Here is a 20,561-nt window from a genome sequence, read left to right on the forward strand (position 1 = left end):
GTTTCATCATCGGCTCTGTTTCACAATCATCAATCCTCTTGTGCCTCAATTTAATGGAAGCATGAGGGATCATCTGCATTCTAATCTTGGGTGAGCTGTGAAATGATGTTGCCTCAGCAGGAGCTGACAGATTCCCTCAACAGGGGACCCCACAGCTTGGAAATCATCCACAAAATATCACACTGGGAATATAGCTGCTTTTGTATGCTCATTGTGCCCATATAGATGATGTCATCACACTAAACACAAAGATGGATAGATCATCTCTTTATTGTTGAATACAAATTTTAGGAAACAAATTTTCTGGAATTTTCTACATGTCATATTCGTGACATCGTCTGTGCTCTTGGCGCCGTTTAAATAAAAGGGAACTAAAAATGACTCAGAGGACAGAACAGAGTGGAATAAAGCTACAACATGCTGAGGACTTTAAAAAAACGAACACACTGACCTTTACTGTGACAGAGCCGTGCACAACCTACATTCAGATGAAATGTTACGGCTTTCTTCCTTCAAAACAGCAAATTAAATGAGATGAGTGGTGAGGCAAATGTAAATATTGAATCTTTATTACATAATAAGAGCTTTATGTGATAAGGGCAGACTTTTATTTGGGTCATAAAAAGCAGACGTTGGAAAACTGCTGCTTTAGTACATTCATCTGAGGTCTTTCAAAAACACACTACTGACGGTAGACAGGGTTTGGATCATTATTCAGCCTGCGATTCACCCAAATAAGTCTAAATCAGAGGGACACGAACATGTGACAACAACAAAACGACTGACTTGGAAAAGCAAATTCACAAAACTGCTGATTAAGCACCAGGATTGACCGTGCAGGTGTTCCCTGATCACTGTGGACACACACATACACACGCATACACACTGGAACGTCACACAAAGGCAAGACACTGCTGTAAATGCTGCAAAACGTCACCACTTATGCAAATAAAACCCAGCGACACAAGTAGATAATAGTAAAAATAGATATGCCTGTATTTCAATTTTTATATTATAACTTTTTTTTTTTTAATGGAATCAAAAATAGTTCATAGTTTTTAAGTGCGATGATGTCAGGCACTGTAATAAACTCTGTAGTAAAGCGTTTTGTTTCGCCACAGGGAGTAAGAGTTATCAAACTTGAGGAGGTAAGTGCCTTCACCTGGAAACTCATGGCTCCCCCCGTTTACAGATAAGTGGCTGTCCTGGCGGTAGACGGCTAAGATTTCAGCCAGGTTGGAGTTGGTCTGCGTCTTGGAGCCCTTCTCTATGTCTCCGTTGGTGACGGGCCCTGTGACAGAGGAGCAGAAAACCCGCAAATGTCAACACCTCTCTGACATCAAAGCTAGAGGCTAATGTATCAAAATGTTAAAATTAAATAAAAAAAAAATAAAGATGCAACAACTGCCTGACCTTCCAACTCCTCCTCTTCATCTTCGTCATCGCTGGACTCACTGATGTGCACGGTGATGGAGCGGCTCGTGACGGGACTCCAGTCGAAATAAATGCCGAAGCCGATGTCGTAGCCGTCCGTGGCGAACTCCCAGCACATTTTCTTGGCCTCCGGGATGGTGGGAACGTGCACCGTCATGATGTCGCCTCGGTACACTGTCACCACGCTGTCCTCCTCCGCTCGGAGCTTTGCCTTCAGCTCATTCAGGGCAGCAGATGTCCATGTGGTCGGTGGTTTCAGGGGCGGCCTCTGGGCTATTAACAGGAGCAACAAATGCAAAGCAGGGCTGCGACATTACGTTCCACAGCTTGGAATTGCATTGGTTCATATTCCAAGATTTATCATTACCATTAAATGTTTAAACGTAGATTTCACAACTGCATACCAGTATATTATTTACAACATTGTGCACCACTACAGATTACAGAGAAAGGATGCATCATGTCTCAGTGTAAGATTGCACCCCTAATTTATTCATGCAGTTGCCGTTTTTATTAGTTCAGCATCTTTTTTTTTTAAATCACTTTTTAATGTATTGTTCGTTTTTAATGTGTAGCTTGTGTGTATGTAAAATCTATTTTTTTTTTTTTTTCCTCTGCATCAGTCACACAAATGTTAATGACACGCGCGTGACATTTAAAGAAACAGCCCATACGACCCCGTGGAAGTAGTTCGAATAAAACTTGATATTTTGCGTAAAATCACAAGAGCAGCAGCTCCCCCACCTTTCTTGTCAACATCGAGCTGACAGTTGCCAGCACTGTTCTCCTCTTCTCCCTCCCCATGGAGTGGCTCAGGAGGGTCCTCTTGATTACCCTCAAAATGCACGCACACGCAAACACACACAAGATGTTACAGCTTAGAAAAGGAAGACTGCTGCACATGTGAACACAATCTACCTGAGCATGCTGCGCGGAGTCCTCCATACCAGCTTGTTTTTTGAATGGGGCGCAGCTCTGTGAGAGGTCCGTACTCTGGAGCCTGAAAACAGGATAGATGGCTCATAGGATACAGGAAGTACAACAGAGTCTCCTCCTTCAGCACTTTCTGTAGCAACAGGCTACCTGTCCGGCGGTCGACTATCGAACTGTTTGGACGTTATTCCCGGAAACGAAGAGATGGAGAGGGATGACAGCCGGGACTGCAGCTCTGATGTGTCTCCTGGTGTCTCCATGAGGGTAGAAACGCACCACAGGCTGGCAGAGATGTGACCCCGCCTCTCCAGCAGCCACCGGGGGAGGAAACAAACTCACCTCCGGTTACCGATGATCGCTAACCACACTACTTACCTAATCGTTTCGATCGCAAAACGTTGCTCTTTCGGAGCAGCGCCGAAGAAACGTGTGCGTCACGGCGTTTGTTAAGCGTGCCTTTTGAGTAAAACTAGCACGCAGTGAAAATGCTAACTATTATTTGGCTAATGCTAACCACGTCCGCAGATCAACGCGTCTCTCCACGGCGCACCGCTGGCGCTTGGACCTCGATTTCATTTGATTTAGATCCAAATCAGGCGGTTGGAAAATGCCGATGCAAATCGTAGCCCCCGTGCGACGCCTCTCTGCCAGCAGAAATCCTTCTGCCTCCAAAGGTTCCGGGAAAAAAAAAAGTTTTCACACTTCCGTGTTGACGGAAATGGAAGAAAGTGCAGCTGTCCTTCAACACCAAAGACGCGGCTTTTTAGTTCATTTTCTAATCCACTTCTATATAATTCACGTAATTCATGTCTTATGTACCATGGGACAGTTCGAAAAATAACAATCACACCAATCGGCTTATTTCTTGAATAAATTCTACACCTTTTTAAAAACAAAAAAGGATGCATATTAGGAACCAATATGTGATATTTTCCTGCAATTACGCTTTCTCAACAGCAGATTGGGTCTTTAAATCAATATTGTGCTTTGTTTCTAGTTAATATAGGATTCCTGCGAAATTCTGCAGGGTGACAGCCGTCTTTAAGAAGGATTTTCTTTCCTCACCATCTACAACTTTAAGTTACATTATGATAATGACAACAGCAGTGGATAACTTGGATGAACAAAATAAAAGTCGTGTTGTAAAACGTGTTTGGGTCTCATGGCACAGATCCTTTACAGAAATGCAACAGTCCATCCTATAAACAGACAGTTATTAAGTTTCGCTTTGGTTTATTCAACCATTTATTTTCCCTTTCATGCTTTTCAATACAAATTCATCAATCAAATGTACATTTATGTACAGGAAAGACAAAACCATCCACATGAACAGTAAACTTACAGATCAAAAGTCTGACACATATCACACAAAAGGTCAATGTGCAGGATATCTGAACGGTGACTGGGTCACTAAAGTTGACTAGCTGATTCAACAGTGAACACATCTCCTACATTTAAAAGCAGCAAAATAAGAGACATCACTGAGTAAAGCTCCAAAAGAAATTTGTGAAATGTCCCCATCTATTATTTGTTTCATAAAGTAGGTCATTCATGAGCTGATTAAAGATGCGGACAATGACTGGATTTGTTCCTGTGTATGTGAAATGATACAAGTCCGCCTTTATTTACAGAAAATAACCAGACCGTACAATACAAAGCATCTTGTATAAATTAAAAATCATAATTACAGCTACTGTCATCAGTGTTTTGTTTTTTTACAGGGCAAAGAAAAAGCAACACAACCTGTAAACCATCTGAGGATGAGATAAATGTTTCTGTTTAATTAGATTTTTCATCTATTGTTTCCATGAACTATACACGTGCGCGTCGCTGGCCTCAAACCTCTTTGATTCGATGTGCAGTTGGACAATGCTCATAACTGAAGGCACCAGGAGGGTTCTGGAAAGCTGATACAAGCTAAATGCCAGAATCAGAGGATCTCATGTCCGCCTGGATTTGCATGTGTCAGATCATATACCTTTGATGGATGTTGGTTCTGTCCTGGAGCTCTACATGAAAAATCCGAGTTACTCTTCGCCCTGCCTCCACTTCTGTGACTCTTCCTGCCTTGCGTCAGGGTGAATCTGGTTCCTCATTCCACCTAAGACATTAGAGGTGGCCTCAGTGGCCACGATGAGCGGCTTGACCACAGCTGGCGGCAGCTGGCGGAGAACTCCGCCCACTGCCCCTGTCATCCCGCGCTGTTCGTGCTCCCTGGTGGCTGTGTCATAGATGGTCAGTGCCGTGTCTGTAATGCCCTGTCGATGTAAAACCGCCACATTTTAACAATCAGCTCTTGTTTTTGTGAGCAATTCAAAAGCAATTTACCTCTTTTACTACTGTGTAAGCTTTGGCCACGCCCTCTCTCAGGTCGACGGGCTGATGAGCCAGTCTGTAAGGGATGTACCGTTTTACCCTCTTTGTGTCTCTCTCATCAGGGACTGGAGACACCATGTCGTAGGCTGTCTCTGCTGCTGCCTGAGATGTTACGCAGCCGTAAGAAATGATCAACTGGAGGGAACCCAGACTTTATTGTTCAGGGTGGAAAGGTGAGCCTACCTGGATGGTCCGCACCATCCTGTTGGTGAGCTCCAGGGCGGCCATGGCTGTCGACGTGCCGAAAGAGGCAGTGCCCCTCTGAAAACCACGAACAATCCGACCGTCTTTCCTGTACTGCTCGATGGGGAGCCAGACCAAATCCCTGAATCCCTGAACTGAACAGATCAATCATTCATGAGACAGAAGTTTCAATGTTAATAAGACATTTACCACATACATTGGGAATTTGCTAAAATCCCGTGTTGCTCTCACCCAGCTGGACCAGTGAGTGAATAGGCCCCACACCACCCAACAGCCCCGGAAGCTGATTCTTCTTTATGTCAGTAAGCCATTCGTTGATTGCATAGGAAAACAACTTATCCACACCTAATAATCTAAGGGATTGCAAAGATTACCAAGCGTTAGTTTGTAGCGAGGAGTAATTGTGTTATGCAGACGTTCTCATTATGCTGTCAGTTATCTAATTACTGAGATAAACAAACCCTTGTCTGTAGCACAAGCGCCTCAATTTCAACTCTGAGCAGTTAAGTTGTGTCAACCCCATAATTATTCCAGCAAAGGTCCCCTGCAACAGAGCAAACACACACATATTTATGATAGAGAACTAAAAGAAGGTGGAACGTCTACACCGATTATCCCTCTTGGACCCTGTACCTGCTCCATCGACACGTGTTTTCCATGGTAATCCAGACGAATTGGAACCTCAGAGGTAAATCTGAACTCCCTGTGAGGACATAAGCAGTTTTTTTAGATGCAGACAAGCCACTAATTGGACAGGGTTTTTAATAACACCCACCTAAAGAATATGGGCTGGTCTGTGAACGAGGGTGCAGAAGATTCACTGTCAGCCATTTCCTCCCTGCTGGAGAAGCCATTGTGATTCAAACCTCTCTGAGTGGGCAGCGAGATGATTGGGGCTGGGTCGTGGCTGCTGCTGGCGTGTTTGGAGAAGCTACAAGAGATCTCTGGGGTGGCTGCTTTTTTAATAGGAACACAGATGGCTGGGAAACCAAGTAAAAACAAGTTAGGAATCAAAGATAAAGTTTGACATCTATAGTAATGTGACAGTGTATTTAACCTTCTTGTGATGGCGATGAGAAAAACTCCACCTCTGTAGCAAGACTGGTAAAGAAGTCCTTCAAGAAAAACAGTGCATCCTTCAAAGAACCCCCCCCACAAAAAAAAGGAAACCACTCTGTTATTTGAAAAACAGGAAAATGAGTTGCTCATGTTTGATGCAGCAGAAAAATCTTTACCTGATCAATATTGAGGCGAAGGGGCGTGAGTGAAACACGCAAGCAGCATTCCTGTGGAGCCTGGCTGGACTCCGGACACATGTGGAGAGCCTTAACTGTCAACTAAGAAAGGAAACAAAACAAACGTGCCCAGGAGTTTACAGCGTGCCGACACTGGGCTGGGTTAATACCAGCGTGATGCCTTTCTCACCATATTTGAATGAGCTTTTCTGGGCATTTCCTTGCTCGAATACAAGTAAAGGAACTTATTCATCTGTGAGGCAGCTAGTCTGTCTCGAATCTCCAAGTCCTGGACCACAAACACCTGTCGAGACACCGGCTGATCCACTGTCGGCCCAGAAGCCCCCTGAGCCTGCGGGTACACATCGTGCTGAAACCGCACCTTAAACGGGTGAAAAGAGAACGCGATCAGCACTGAAGACGGTACGGAGTGATTGTAACATCGCTCGATGGGCGATTCCGAACATTTGTTCCATATGAAGACCTTTACCTTGCTGAGCTGTATCTCCATCAACACATCAGTGTTCCTTCCTCTCCCTCCCCCAGAACGGCTTGAACTCTTGGATTGTCGGACCGGAGTCTGGGAGGGGGAGCTATGAGGTGTAGAACTGAAATGTAACAAAAATGAAAAGAAAAAAACACCTTTTCCACTTTAGAGCTTATTTAATTGTGCAGGCACATCTGAACAGCTATTGGCTCACCCCCAACTTCTAGAAGGAGATGCTGTTAACGTTGTGCTCCCAAAGTCTTTCCCACCGTAGAGGTGCCAGATGACAGAGATCTCCTTGATGAGGTAGCGCACCTCTGGGATGGGAAAGTTCAGGGCTCCGTGGCTTGAGTCACTCCCACACAAGGGCTGGCTGAAATGGTCATCTTTAATGACCACAGGATCTGAAGTAAGCCGCTTTACCACTGGTTCCTGATCAAGATCCTGTAAAAGACAAATAAGACAACATATACTCTAACTCTCTTTGTTGTGAATCCATAACTGTGACCGTCCTGACCTCTCGTCTGAAGCCGGGTGTCTCCAGGATACAAAAGTCATCAGCCTCTTGGGCCAGATTGGGAACAGGGGTGATGAGAGGAGAGTGAAGGACGGGACAAGTGGGGCTTAAATCTTGGTTAAGATTTCCGCTCTCATCCGGGAACAAGAACAGGTCTGAGCGGGGTGGATCGTGATCTTGACAGTGTTCTTCTCGTGCGCCTGTGGATATGGACAAAATGGTGTAAGAGGAGGCGTTTCATCCAATGCTGAAACTGTGTGAAGTCTTCACCATTCTGCTGCAGCCCTGATGCATGCTGGCCTTCTGTCTCCTCCATCGCTTCGCTCATCAAATCCTGCAACATCTGCTGCTCAATATCAGCCAGAAACGACGTCTGAGGTGTGACCCGACTTGGAAATTCAACCTGACCAACATATATTCAAATACGTGTCACCTTCGTTAAGTATTGTAACACAAGCCTGTGTTGGTGTCACTGCTGACCTTGGTCCTCTGTGAGGTACTGCTGTGTTTGGGCTCTGGTTCTGCTGGGGGCAGTAAGTCTCCATAGCTGGCTACATACTGAATAAGGTTCATGAGGGCAGCACAGGAGTCCGAACAGGTTCTGATGTGAATAATGTCGCTGGAGCAGCGCAGTTCGAACCTTGGCTCTTTCTATCATCCACACAAAATGTAATAGATTACTTTTCAATTTTCCTGACTTAACATTTCACACATGTGATCCGAAGATGGCTTTTACCAGCTTTCCGTCAGCTCCAGGTTTGGCAGCTGTGATCCTGAGCTCCAGAGTTCCCATGTCCACCACTTGCACATAGTCTGTGACAAAGTAAAGAAAATGGGTCAAAGTTCTGTTCATTTCTCTTCAATCATGGTCGTTGCTCACGTACCACGTGCCAGATTGACAGAGACGGCATTGGCCCTGTCTGACAGGAACACGGCAGCCTCATCCAATATGATCCTGCATGATATAACAGATAAAAGCCACCGTACAAGGTAACCGTTTAAGATGCCGCTCTACATGTCAGATCAAGAGCCCCTACATACCTGAGTGATGAGGAAGAGTGATCTAAAGACACACTGCTGGAGATACTAAAGGTCTCTACAACCAACAGTGATCTGAGTGGCAGATAAAGGGGTCTGCAACAGAAAGAACAGATGCTACATTAGAATCCTTAAGGATTAAAGAGGGCTATCAAAGAGACGCCTACTTTACCTGTAGTCAAGAGAACAGCTCCACAGGTGTAAGTGTAGGGTGGAGACCGAGGTGGGAGGGGCGTATCCCAACACTGGCTCATTGGTGATATTCAGAAAGTCAACAATCTGTGGCACAGAGAACTGTCAGTAATACGCCACAGGAACATTTACTTAATGGCCACAGAGAATTAAAACAGTCATTTAGGCCTACCTGATCGTACCAACCCGTGCAAGGAGGGGCCATTTTATGCTGCAAGGTGGCTCCTCTCACTCCAACAGCAATAAGAATTTCCTGTATTTAAAAAACCATCATCACTGAGTCCTTTCCCAGAGAGTTTTTTTAAATTTTCTTATATAGACCCTCCCTTGGAAAGACTGATGACAAGAAAAAAAATGTCTGTTCTGCATCTGAGTTGACCAAATATCTCCAAACCTGCAGCTAACCTTGTAGCTGTAGCCTCATCATTGTGAAATGAGAAATTGTTTTTTATTGTTTATTACATGTACAACTGCTCTGTGGTATCATTCACCCTCTCATGCATGTACTTTCTGTCTTACATTTTTCTGTTCTCATTATTCTATTGTAACTACTGTGACACAAGAAAACTAAATATTAGAGCAGAATGAAAAGCCTTTATTCATATGAGATCATATGCCCATTAAAATGGTGACACTAAAAGCATACTAAATATGCTGGGACTTATTTAAAGTGGTAGAATTGTGAGCTTGTGGCAGCTGAACTTCATCATCTCAGAGGAAATCCTGCACTTTTACTGTTCAGCTCTTTGGGACTGTAAAATAATAGTATAGTAATAATAGTATGACCAACTAGAAAAAAAAAACACTGGGAGAGAGCAGATTTTCACCAAGCAGGTCATTTTCCCACGTATTGTGATTTCCACCCACACTATAGCATTTATACAGCACTCGCTTTAGTTATACAAGGTTTCATAACATTGACGGGTGCTTTATGATCAATGTCCATTGGCAAAGGTCAAGCCCCTCCGGAAACCCGCACATCACCAAAAATCAGTCATCTATTGCTTGGCCAATTATCAACACGTGCTGAAAATGTGATTGAAATCATTTTAGAACTTTCTGAGTTATTTTGCTCAGTCGTAAATGCTGGCTGTCACATAACCCGGAGGTACATATACTTGGTTTAAACTGTACACGTGGGGCTTTTCCATCCCTGTTATGAGGAGCAAACACAAAAAGCCATATTTTCCTCTAACACTTTCTCCACAGCAGATGGCGCCTGTAGCACATTATAAAACGGAAAGGTGAATTCAAGCAATCTGATTGGTTGTTATTCGTGCTATACTGCGCATGTCAGTTGTGCCTTTGTGACATATCCCTCCACGCTGAGCAACAACACAAACAAACAGAACTTCTAGCTTAAGTATTGTTAACCTAACGGATGGTCTGTACAACAGAGAGCACGGAAATAAAGCGCTTTGTAGATTGGTTTGAGGATAACAGTGTGTCAATGGACGTTAAAACGATGTCTAAACAGCACTCCAACAACATTCCTAGAGATGGTCCTGTCGGGAACGCAACGGTTAACTCGGCTCTATGGACCTAGCATCATCATCGGTCTTCATCTTTTCTCCGTGTCCACTGCAGCTACTCATGGTGCCTCCTCACAAACAACAATGCCTCATTTTTTTTGTTTCTGTTTCATTTTCGAGTGACAAGGTGCAATTCTTTTCTTTCAAATAGACAACTTGAGACTGTTTTGATGAACAAGACTGATGGACGAGACCTAAATGTAATGAACGCTGACTCAGGTGAGGAGCTTCTGTGGTTTGGGGATAACGTAGATGACAGGTATGAGATTTTAAAACCGCCAGAAGATGCAGAAACCTATGGGGAGGACTGCAGTACTGAGGACTCTGACAAAGAAGACTCCTTGGAAAAGGACTCTGATGAGGAGGAGTTAGAAATACCATATACATCTACTGGATCATCTAAAATGAGGTTCAGGGAGGAAGAGGAAGAGAAGGACAGGAGCAGATAACAGCAGACAGTTTCCAACTGACTATTCAGGCAGAAAATACACAAAGAACCAGCCTGCGGGTGATCTTGATGTGGACGTGAAGTTCAATGCCGGTGCAGATTTTACAAGGAAAAGATGTGAAGAACCAGATGCTGACCAATAGAAATTAAAAGGCGTCAAGTGTGTTGACAAAACAAATGAGAGGCAAATGGCCATAAGACAATGATTCCTCCAGAAGAAAACCCTCTTGGCAATGTAATGGAATTTTCAGTAGTTAAATACAAAAATATGTAGATTAAGTTCCCACAAAATCTGATATTTTAACTGCTACAAGTGCTAAATAGTTTTTGGACCAGCCAGCCATCAGCCAGCTTTAAGAATATGTTGCAGTTTGAACTTAGGTTATATAAACCAATAATCAGCAGTTACTGTTGGGTTGTAATGGCAGGGGCTCAAAACGTGTCTCATGTGATTTTGTTTCCCTTGGAAGTCCTTCAGTGCTGTGTTTACTACATGAATGACAGAGATAACGTAATGCTATGGATCAAAGACAAACATGCAAGATTATATCAAATGTGGCTGTCAGATACTGCATCAGTAGTTTATGTAAACTACTTTTGTAAAGGAGAACGAGGTTACCTCGAGACCTGTGTTGGTGTTGTGCTGATGTACAGGAGGCCTAAAAGGTTATTGCCAAAATGGACTAAAACATTTAGCCAGCAGGTGATAGGAGTCTCTACCTTGATGTTGTGCTCTGGGTTCGGTGATGATACTTTGACGGCCACGGACACCATGCTCCGAGCCTCCAGGCCGATGCACTCTGAGGGCGTTGAAGATCTCTCGGGGGAAGTCTCTGATTGGTAGATAGTTGGATCTAACCAGTGAGGATGTGTCCTGGACGGCAAATTGACGTCCAAGACGGAAAGGCCTCCATCCACAAGTCCTGATTAGTTGAACAAAGTGAGAGATAAATAAAAAATGTAAAAAAACAAAACAAATAATGAGGTCACAATCTAGCTGTATGACAATACCATACAATATTGAAGTTGTGTTAATACTGGGGTTAAATACCTTGGTGATACATGCAAACACTGCTGGTGTGGAAACAGATGTAATGTTGATCTTTGTAGCCCTCGTGCTGCATGACACTGAACAACACGCCATTCTTTAGCTCCAGCCAGAATTCACCATGTTTGTTTTTCAATACAGTTTTGTCCTTCTGAAAGAAAGCAACAACAGAAACTAAACCCAATCCATTCACAAAGCATTTTACATTGGGCCAAGCTGGAAAAATCAGTGAGTGTTTACCATAGCATTAGCTTGTAGCGCGATCAGACCGTGATTGACACTGACGATGACAGAAAATAGGCTCTGGGAGGTCTTGCTTTGGGCTTTGGGCTTTTTCTTCTTGCGAGACTGGAGGCTTGGGTCTGAAGCAGGAATGTAATAATGCATGGTTTCTTCATCTGACCCGCTGGTCTCATCTGAAAATACGACAGGCCAGTAAGATTTAAACTGCAACGGTGCTGTGATGTCTGATGTCTGTCAGCTCACCATCAGGACCAGAGGAGCGAAACTGACTAAAGCTGTCTTTGGAGTAAGTGTTGATCAACTGACTGGCGACAGAGAGGCCAACTCCATAAGGGATGTTTTCCACCGTCTCCACGGGAGATGGAGCAGTCGGCTCCCAAAGCAGCAAATCGTTATTTATCCTAAAATATATAGAATAAGGCCCGCTCTAAATCTCAAAATGAAAGTAATTAATGATTATAGAAATCTTTAGGCGTTTGTACCTGTTGTGCAGTGTTTCATAAAATGCTTTGCTGGGGAAGGATAACTGCACATTGGGGAGACACAACTCAACAATGAACCTTGAGTTGCTCATGGTCTTCTCCTGGAATTCCGTCATCTCAGTGACGTCACCCGGAATGACCATCTGCAATGGAAACAATAAAGACACCGAGTGCATCATCACCGCCTGCTCTCTCGGGAGGGTTAGGTATGCAAACCACCACTCTTGTTTTGCAGAACCCCACCTCTGTTCAGAAATTCCCTCACGCCTGAATGCAAACATGCACCATGCGGAAACAGTTTGCTGTTAGCTTCAACCGCTGACGTCATTTGATGTCCACCATAACTATAACTTACCTCCTCATTTTCGTACATGACCCTTCGCGATGAAAACGGAGATGGCTCTGCTTTACCAAAGTCACACACGTCCTTCAGTGAATGTGCAGCGCCCTCCTCCTCTTCCTCTTCGAGTGAATGGTCCTCTACCCCCTCATCATCTTCGGCCTGCACCCGCTCAAGTATCGAGTGCACTGCAGTGGGGTTCATCTTCAGCACGACCCTGCTCACACAGTTTTAACACTGTATCAAGGCAGATCCTGGTTGGACAGATCAGCTTTGGTTGGTTAGCGGAGTTACCTCGGCCAGTCAAATTTAACACTTTCTGACGTTGTCATGTCTCCGTCCATGGTGTGAGACACTCGGAGGAAGCGGACGGCTGGGTGGTTAGTCTCCTGTTGAAATTTTCCTGTCCAACACAAAAACAGTGAAAGCAGTTCGAGAAGAGTTTCACAGTTGGAAGTTGGAATTTCAAATTTTATTGAGATTACTTACCAATGAGCTCCCTGAATGTGAGCTCCAACTTAGTTTGATCAGGTGAGTTGCCAGCCATGAATTCTGTTTTGACTTCCAGATCTTCCAGTTCCAGAAAGAGGACTTCCTTCTGCAGGGACTTCTTAAACCAGGGGCCCCGTTCCTGATCTGAGCGCAGGTCAGGAATAGGGAAGCGGAGAGCGAGGCCCAGCACCGGCGCGTTTACAGTCAATGACACGTGACAGTTGCTGGGAGTGTGACTGTCATCCAGAAAAACCTCTGTAAAGGCTTTATGCTGTGGAGTGAATTCGAGGAGATGTTTAGACTACAAAACACATGCGAGAGATTCATATTTCATGTTACATTTCCTTCATTTTAGAGAGGAAATCTACAGTCATTCATTCATACCAGGCTGACGTGTTTATTATAGGATGTGTACAGGTGAGACGCCATCAGCTCTGTGGCGGCCAGCTTCTGGGGTTGGAGCAACGAGTTGAGACGGTCTACAATACTAATGTCCAGCTCGCATCGCACCGGGCCCAGCTCCACCTGGATTTCTGCTTTCCTGGGAATGGTGCTGAGTCGAAACTGACCGCTCTGGAGAAAGAAGCGATGCAATGACTGAGTAAAGTCCTAAAAACCACACTGATTAGTTCCCCTTGTTCCAGTGTGTGGTAGCTACTCGCTTGTTCTACCTGGCTGAATAATAGAATAATAACTGCTGCATTTACTCACTCCCTGCTGGAACAGGCAGTCAGTGACTTAACAGTTTACAAAAAATGGACGCCATCCATTTTATGTGCAACAGTCTTATAAATATTGGTTAACAACATTTACATATACATCTGTATACAGCACCTGTCAAACAGTTTGACAAGAACTTGAGGTGTATTGATAGAATGTAGAAATATAGAATGGAGGACTTTTACCTGAGGGCCTTTCCTCTCTTTCTGTTTGTACAGCAGGTGAAGGCAGGTCTGCAGAGGCACATCAGGGCTCGCCATGTCAAATGTCAGGAGCTGCAATTTAAAATAGAGCACCTACCGTTATTATGCCATCTCCGACTTCCAAGCCTTTTATAACAATGTGTGCGGGCTCTAAGTTCAGTTTGGGTCTGAAACTCAAACCTCTGTGTACTGAATGCCTCTTTGGGAGTCGCTGCTGAAACCCTCAGATGGAAACAGGCACTCTAAAAACTCCATCTGGTTGAGAGAGACGTCGGTGTTGAAGGTCCGCAGACTGGATCCCTTACAGTGCTCATAGCTGATCTTGAGCCCCTGGGCCACAAACCTGCAAATTGAAACCCAGATCAGACACACGTTAACAATCAATGAGACTTTCATCCTGCTGAATTCCCCAGTAAATTTTACGTGCACCTGAGATTGTCATGGGGGCAGGCCTGGTTAAAAATGTTTCGAGACTCAAGGAAAGCCGCTGGGGCAAGATGCTGGGGCCCTACTGTGCGGAAGAAGTGTGCAGCCATAGGACCGAGGGGACTGTGAGCTGCATCCGGTGGTGGCAACGGGTCGATGTGGAGGACCGAGATGGCCAGGCTGCTCAGCTTCAGATTCAAAAGCAGCTCTGGTCGAGACTCATCACCATGAGGTTTGGAAGGGTGGGCTAAAATACAGGCACAGATTTAATTCACTGTGTTTAAAATAAAAAAGGTTTTAAAAAAAATGACACTTACACGCTTGTCTCAATACATTTTGATGAAGTTGAGAGTCTTGCAATACAATTGGACTTTCATTAACCTGCTTCTCTCTGTGTCGAGGTAGATCAATGTAATCATCCCACAGAGCCTAAAAACAGGTACATTTAGCTCCATTAAAATTTGAAAAACAATATTTCTTAATGTCCTCTATCAGAAAAGCTGATACGCAGGTGTTTCTGTAGTAATAAATGCATAAGAACAGTAAAAAATGAAATGTTTTTATCACATACAACAATAGTTATTTACAACATAATGACTTACTGTTGCATTAGCAGAGGGAGATTCTCCAGGAGAAGCAGAGTAGTTGCTGTTAAGAGATAAATCCAAGTCGACTGTGGGCGGTTCACCAAGAGGAGGCAGCGACGACAGGCTGTGAGACATATCCATGTCGGCCATGGAAAAGAACACGTCGTCTAGAGGACAGAAAAAGACAGACGCCATCACTTCTGATTTCGGTGGCTGGTTGCAGGTCAGAGGATCATTTTTGCCACCTCGACTCGACACGGTTCTTGTGGTTTGGCTTTCAAACAATTCAGGGTCGACTCCTGTGACCGTGGTGTCTTTCTTTAGACACCGGTTCAGCTCCATGTGGAGCCGGTACTCGTCCTCCTGTTGCATGGGTCTGCTCTTTCTGTCCTTGCTCCATTCTTGTGAACCTTTACCCGCAGAATAAACAAAGGTTTACACATACAGAATTGGGTTATTAAAGATTTTGATTAACAGAAAAGTGTTCACCTCCACCGGAAAAGGCTCCGAATAGGTCCAAAAGAAGATGAACTTGTCGCGGCGACAGCAGAATCAACAGTGTGTCGATGTGACCGTCAACATCCAGCTGAAATAAAAACTGTGCATTTTAACCAGATGCTCAGATAATTCCAACTTTTTCAAAGAGTCAGTAATTTAGCTTGTTCCAGATACACCAACAGAGCACACATACCTTTGCTCCGGGCATAGCTAGGTTGTTCTTCAGAGTGAGGGAGATCTTGATTTTCCCACCAAGGCTCCCGACCTGCACAGCTTCAAATGGTGCTGCAGAGTATACTGGTTCTGTGAACTGGGGATGCGGCTCGCAGATTATTTTAGGATTCCAGCTCGGGGACAGTTTTGGTTCGGTTTCCTGAGGATAAGATGTGTATTATACACGTGTTTTCCACTAGGTAATTGGGAAATGAGACTTTGTCAGACCAACCGTGGGAGTTGGTGAAGATTTACAGCCAGCGCGGGACACCTCGGAGAACTCGTCCCAGAACACAGTGATGCCTTCCATCTGCAGGTTTTTGTGGGCAAACGTGGTCGGCTGATGCACGTTAACGTCTGAAGTCTCCTCGTTAGTTTCATCACAGTAAACCGTCCTGGAAACACAGACAATCTGGAATTAACCACTTTTGTACAAAGCTGTCCTTATCGCAACTAAAATAAAATGCAACATTAATTTTCTGTGCTTGCAATTTAAACACCACATTAAAAACACATATCTTTCAGCAATTTTCTGATATATATGAGCACCATAACACCGAATTATACATTTTTACTCAATTCTGACATAAAAAAAGGGACCGGTAAGTTGGGAAATATGGATTTCCTCAGTGACTCTGAAAACATACTTGTTAATTCGAATCTCCAGCGCGATTCCAGTTTTAGAATTTTCTGGAATGTGTTCAATTCTGAGAACTGTATCCAAAAATGTCACTTTAACTCTCCTCAGGACTGCGTGACCAGAGAGAAAGGAAATGAAATAGTTACTACAAGTAGGTTAGAGAACACAACTGAATGTTGTGGTTACACACACAGTGTACCTGTTTCTATTGTTTCGGCAAACTTCTCTAATCCTTCAAAAGGCTGAAAACTCTCTCCGAGGTCATCCGTGAGCTTCTGGCTTAGGCATTCTTTGGCCAGTTGCATGCTGCTTGTCATAAAACTGGACCAGCACATGGGCTCAGTGCCAGATGCTGAAGGAACAACCGACAGGTGACCGACTGTGACGTAACTTGTGCATATGTTTGGACCTGTAATAAAAAGAAAACTGGACTGTGTTCTTACCTACTCTTGGTTTTGGTCTGAAGACCATCTCTAACCCTTTGACCTCAAGGGCACAATTTTCCTGCACAAGCGCTGCCCATGGGACAGTTAAAGAAATGGTCTGGATAAACCCAGTAATGACTTCAAACGGTGCATCTGCTGTCTCCAGGAGTTCATTCAGCGACTGAGAAACAAACCAAAAATGCAAGAAATTTCCCAGTGTTCAATTACAGCCTGTTTAATTTTTAAAGAAAATCCATCAAATGTTCTTTAAAAAAAGCGATGCACATACCCATTTATCAAGCGGCACCTGCGAAAGTGAGCCAGTACCTTGATAGAGATCTAAACTGAGCTGATCCAAACTTAGTTTCTCTTCCAAAAAGTTGCCAAGGTACCTATGCAGGAGATATCTGCAGGCCCGCTTCTTGATGGACTCAGAAAAAGGCCAAGGCATCTTAACTTAGAGGGTCTAGAGGCCACGAGAAAAGAAAGGGAGCTCGAAGCTCTGGAAGTGGAATGCTGCAGCTGCTTATCAATTAGTGTTATTGTTGTGTCATCCTGTTGACTTCAGGATGTGAAGAACCTGTAAATTCAAGCACCCATTATATTCCAGATTTGAGGGCGTTTGGGAGGATGTGTAAAAACTTAAAGATATATCAGGGAAGTGGTCTTGCTCCAGTTTGCTGCACCTATTGAATGACACACAAAAATTGCACTCTGTAATATGATACGTGAATCATTTTTTTTGTTGTATCACAGCCCAAACAAGCCTCCTGAATTCATGCAATGAGTAAATGGTTCCCAAATAACATACAGCATATCGGACAATAAATGGGTATTTCATGTTATTGTTGGTGCAAGAATGCATTGCTCATCTTGTCAAGCAAACGAATGCAAGCTAAATACACTCATGTGGAAACTGTTATTAAGCTAAGCTAAGTCGAGTTAAACAGAACTGTCAGCCACCTCTACGCTTTCCCTTCTGCCCAGACAAAGGTACGTTTTTAAGCTAACTAGCTGACCAGCAAGAGGCTAGCAATGCCGACTAACCTACCACTATCACCAAGTTAGCAACATTAGCATTGCCGGCTACCGCCAGGCTGCGTTTGCAGCAGTACATCCTCGCTCATTAGCACGCCAGCTAACACAAAACCCACCGTTTTCCAAGTTATTCTCTCTTTCTTAAGACATATACACAGACAAATGATGACACAGCTACACACCAACGCAGCATGCAAACACCTGCGATCAACGCCGCGCGACAACACTTAAATACATCTCTATACAGCTCGCAAATTACCTTTTAACTGAGTTGTTTACAAACACTTTCATGACTCCGCACCGTCAGAGCCTGCACGCGCCGGGGCGGGATTAACCCGTGACGTCACAACATGGCGGCTTTTTCGCGTGACACACCGGACAGTTAGTGGGTCACCATCTCGTACAAGTAGCCATTTATTCAAACCGCACTTAAACTGGGGGAAAGTGGCTACTCCTCTTGGGATCCGGCTCTGGTGAACCAGTCTGTGGTGAACCATTCGGGCTTGGCGTTTGTCTCCGTTTGCTGAAGCTCATTCGTCCGAGCCGCCTCTTCGGGGAGCTCCCGAGCGATCTGGAAGCTTCCACAGGCAGCAAACGGGTGAGAAAAATAAACGCAGTTATTATTTAGAAGGGGGGAAAAAAACTCAATAAAACTAAAATTTTTATTCCGAAGCACACGTAAAACGTCCTCATATTTTCATGGGTGCGCTTTAGCCACGTTGTTGATACGATTTTCTGTCTGGAATACGTCTGTATCGTAGTTTATTTAGTTGTTGGGCTAGCATTAACCAAAGTGAACCAGTAGTATTAGCAGTGTTAGCATCGTAGTCTCACACTGTATATTGGTCCAAGTTAAGACAGCACAGAAGTAAGATTGTGGCATTTAGATGTAACACAATCATTAATGCAACACTAAATTGTGTGCTGTAAGCTAACTGCTGAGAATGGGAAGGACAATTATTTCAATGTAAAAGGGATTATTTGAAGTTAACTGCGCTTAGAATCGTTGAAAAACAGCCATGATTAATGTCATTAATAATTAATTATGATCTATATTTGCTTTTGGGGTAGTAACTGTGGGTATAAAGTATAATGAAGAACATCTTGTACTTCCTTGAAAGTGATTGAAAAGTGCATTTGATTAATATTGTTCAACAGAAAAAAGGAGCACGAAAGAAATAGTTCTTGGTTACCGCATTTTTCCACCCTCGACTGTTGTGTAAAGGCAGCCGGCCAACGTGGTGCCAAAGCAGGATGGCCGATCTCACAACTGGCAAGACGGGATTCCAAACCGCCCAACGCTAGGTGGTTTCAAATTGATTCACCAAGGAGGCAAATGGATGGATCAGATTTAGCATTTTTCTGATGCACAGCAAACTCTGCACTTCGACCCTTTATCTCCAGATCTCACAGGGTTTGTGTGTCTTTGTTACCAGGGGGATGGAGATAGACTGCCAGCCCGAGGAGCCCATCGCCTCTTCATTTGATGAAGACTCCATTGTTCTTGGTGACGTCAAAGACATGAGACTGGAGGCAGAAGCGGTGGTCAATGATGTACTCTTTGCCGTCTCCCAAATGCACGTGTCGCAGAGTCTCAACAGCGCATTAGATGTGGCCTACATTAATGTGGAAACAAGAGAGGGAAACCGGTTTTGTCTGGAGCTTACAGAGGCAGGACTTCGAGTAAGAACAACAGTGGTTTTCTCTTTTCTTTTCTTAATTTTATTTTGCATCTTTATGATACTAATCTGTGCCGATTCTGTCCATCAGGTGGTTGGCTATGCCTTTAATCAAGTAAATGAGGATTTGAACACCCAGTATCACGAGACTGTGTATTCGCTCCTTGACATGCTGAGTCCAGGTTACAGGGAAGCCTTTGGGAATGCCTTGCTTCAACGTTTGGAGAGACTGGGTCAGAACGGACAATGAGAATGGACCAAACTGCCGCAAACCAAGTAGTTAGACTTGAGATTGATGTAGGGGAGTTCACCAAAAATAACCAAGTTCAAATATAAACCTGTTCCTGTGTTGTTCCTCCAGTTACCCACTCTCCATGACAATAAGACATATAATGATATCCTATTTTAGCCTTGCTCTAACTTCCATAGCATTCCATGAGTCTATAGTGGCTGCTCAGGATTGGTGGTTTGTGCTCTGTGGCAAGTGTTGACTTAACTTTTGAAAGATCATGCAGCTTCCATCTGTTATTGGAGGGTTTGAGGAACTTGCACCTTTTTATACCCAGTATGTGAGAAAGTAGCAAGTAGTGTGACTGATTCCAATTCCTTGCACTGAAAGCTGTGATCCAAGTGATCAAATCTAGCTGGAATTAAAGCTCCATTCTTCTAGTGCGACACACTGCCTTAAGGACAGGTTTCGGTTAGAAAAGTACAAAAAGGTAGTATCCTTAGTGGTACTTGAGTTTTTGTGGGCTTTTCCTCTGACTTTGAAATGGACGCCCATCTACGATCTACTGTTGGAGGAGTCAGTTGCCAGGCAACGTGCAGTATGGACTTGGCAACGCTGAGTTGCACGTCAAAGTAAGCTCACTCCTAATTCAGGTGTTTCCGGTTCAACAGCAACAATCGTGGGTTGTTTTCATTGAAGATGAAACTGTTGAACCGTTTCCCACTTTAAAACTGCTCGTGTGACTTCTGTTGCAGTCAACATGTTTCTGCTGTGACTAATAAAGTCTAATGTGTCAAAGGCTTTTCTTTTCATCTCAAGAGTGCACATGATCAAATGTAAGACGATTGAGCCTGTGTTCAACCTTACAAGGATGTTAATATCAGGTTTGGCTTTTATAACAA

The 20,561-nt window shown here is 44.0% G+C and overlaps 3 protein-coding genes and 1 long non-coding RNA gene across 8 annotated transcripts; 2 read left to right on the top strand and 2 right to left on the bottom strand.

The window, feature by feature from the left end:
* Window positions 1-254: 254 nt before the first annotated feature.
* tmed8 (transmembrane p24 trafficking protein 8) lies at window positions 255-3,067 on the bottom strand. Its single transcript, XM_011617091.2, has 5 exons — window positions 2,518-3,067; window positions 2,353-2,434; window positions 2,179-2,269; window positions 1,414-1,707; window positions 255-1,291 (listed from the first exon to the last, which is right to left on the bottom strand). Exons 1-5 carry the CDS (start codon window positions 2,625-2,627, stop codon window positions 1,074-1,076), a joined length of 795 nt encoding a protein of 264 aa, XP_011615393.1. The 5' UTR covers window positions 2,628-3,067; the 3' UTR covers window positions 255-1,073.
* A 521-nt stretch (window positions 3,068-3,588) lies between these two features.
* Window positions 3,589-18,112, bottom strand: LOC101069427 (autophagy-related protein 2 homolog B). Of its 3 annotated transcripts, none has more exons than XM_011617041.2 (43): window positions 18,011-18,112; window positions 17,003-17,399; window positions 16,732-16,894; window positions 16,488-16,640; window positions 16,296-16,398; window positions 15,881-16,043; window positions 15,629-15,808; window positions 15,427-15,523; window positions 15,183-15,347; window positions 14,953-15,104; window positions 14,668-14,779; window positions 14,354-14,597; window positions 14,105-14,267; window positions 13,907-13,996; window positions 13,386-13,574; window positions 12,999-13,272; window positions 12,804-12,912; window positions 12,525-12,726; window positions 12,170-12,312; window positions 11,931-12,088; window positions 11,685-11,860; window positions 11,448-11,595; window positions 11,117-11,319; window positions 8,589-8,669; window positions 8,397-8,503; window positions 8,228-8,320; window positions 8,071-8,141; window positions 7,923-7,999; window positions 7,667-7,837; window positions 7,457-7,589; window positions 7,187-7,386; window positions 6,884-7,113; window positions 6,673-6,790; window positions 6,373-6,564; window positions 6,183-6,284; window positions 6,005-6,083; window positions 5,723-5,927; window positions 5,581-5,650; window positions 5,409-5,491; window positions 5,179-5,300; window positions 4,927-5,081; window positions 4,696-4,845; window positions 3,589-4,625 (listed from the first exon to the last, which is right to left on the bottom strand). In XM_011617041.2, the coding sequence occupies exons 2-43, from the start codon at window positions 17,162-17,164 to the stop codon at window positions 4,395-4,397; spliced, it is 6,219 nt and encodes a 2,072-aa protein (XP_011615343.2). In that variant the 5' UTR covers window positions 17,165-17,399; window positions 18,011-18,112; the 3' UTR covers window positions 3,589-4,394. The 3 variants fall into 3 exon arrangements, with proteins under 3 accessions (XP_011615343.2, XP_029688500.1, XP_011615370.2); XM_029832640.1 differs by lacking the exon at window positions 18,011-18,112 and adding an exon at window positions 17,868-17,995; XM_011617068.2 differs by lacking the exons at window positions 17,003-17,399; window positions 18,011-18,112 and having other exon boundaries at window positions 16,736-16,869.
* LOC115248820 (uncharacterized) lies at window positions 9,710-13,198 on the top strand. Its single transcript, XR_003887566.1, has 3 exons — window positions 9,710-10,012; window positions 10,100-10,167; window positions 13,078-13,198. It is a non-coding gene; the product is annotated as an uncharacterized lncRNA (long non-coding RNA).
* A 4-nt stretch (window positions 18,113-18,116) lies between the features above and the next one.
* gskip (gsk3b interacting protein) lies at window positions 18,117-20,457 on the top strand. 3 transcript variants are annotated; one of them, XM_011617076.2, is made up of 4 exons: window positions 18,117-18,349; window positions 18,910-19,083; window positions 19,188-19,434; window positions 19,522-20,457. In XM_011617076.2, the coding sequence occupies exons 3-4, from the start codon at window positions 19,192-19,194 to the stop codon at window positions 19,678-19,680; spliced, it is 402 nt and encodes a 133-aa protein (XP_011615378.1). In that variant the 5' UTR covers window positions 18,117-18,349; window positions 18,910-19,083; window positions 19,188-19,191; the 3' UTR covers window positions 19,681-20,457. The 3 variants fall into 3 exon arrangements, with proteins under 3 accessions (XP_011615378.1, XP_011615383.1, XP_003962505.1); XM_011617081.2 differs by having other exon boundaries at window positions 18,910-19,056; XM_003962456.3 differs by lacking the exon at window positions 18,910-19,083 and having other exon boundaries at window positions 18,120-18,349.
* Window positions 20,458-20,561: the final 104 nt, after the last annotated feature.

Source organism: Takifugu rubripes, chromosome 2 (genome assembly GCF_901000725.2).
Source record: "Takifugu rubripes chromosome 2, fTakRub1.2, whole genome shotgun sequence".
Taxonomy (NCBI): Eukaryota; Metazoa; Chordata; class Actinopteri; order Tetraodontiformes; family Tetraodontidae; genus Takifugu; species Takifugu rubripes.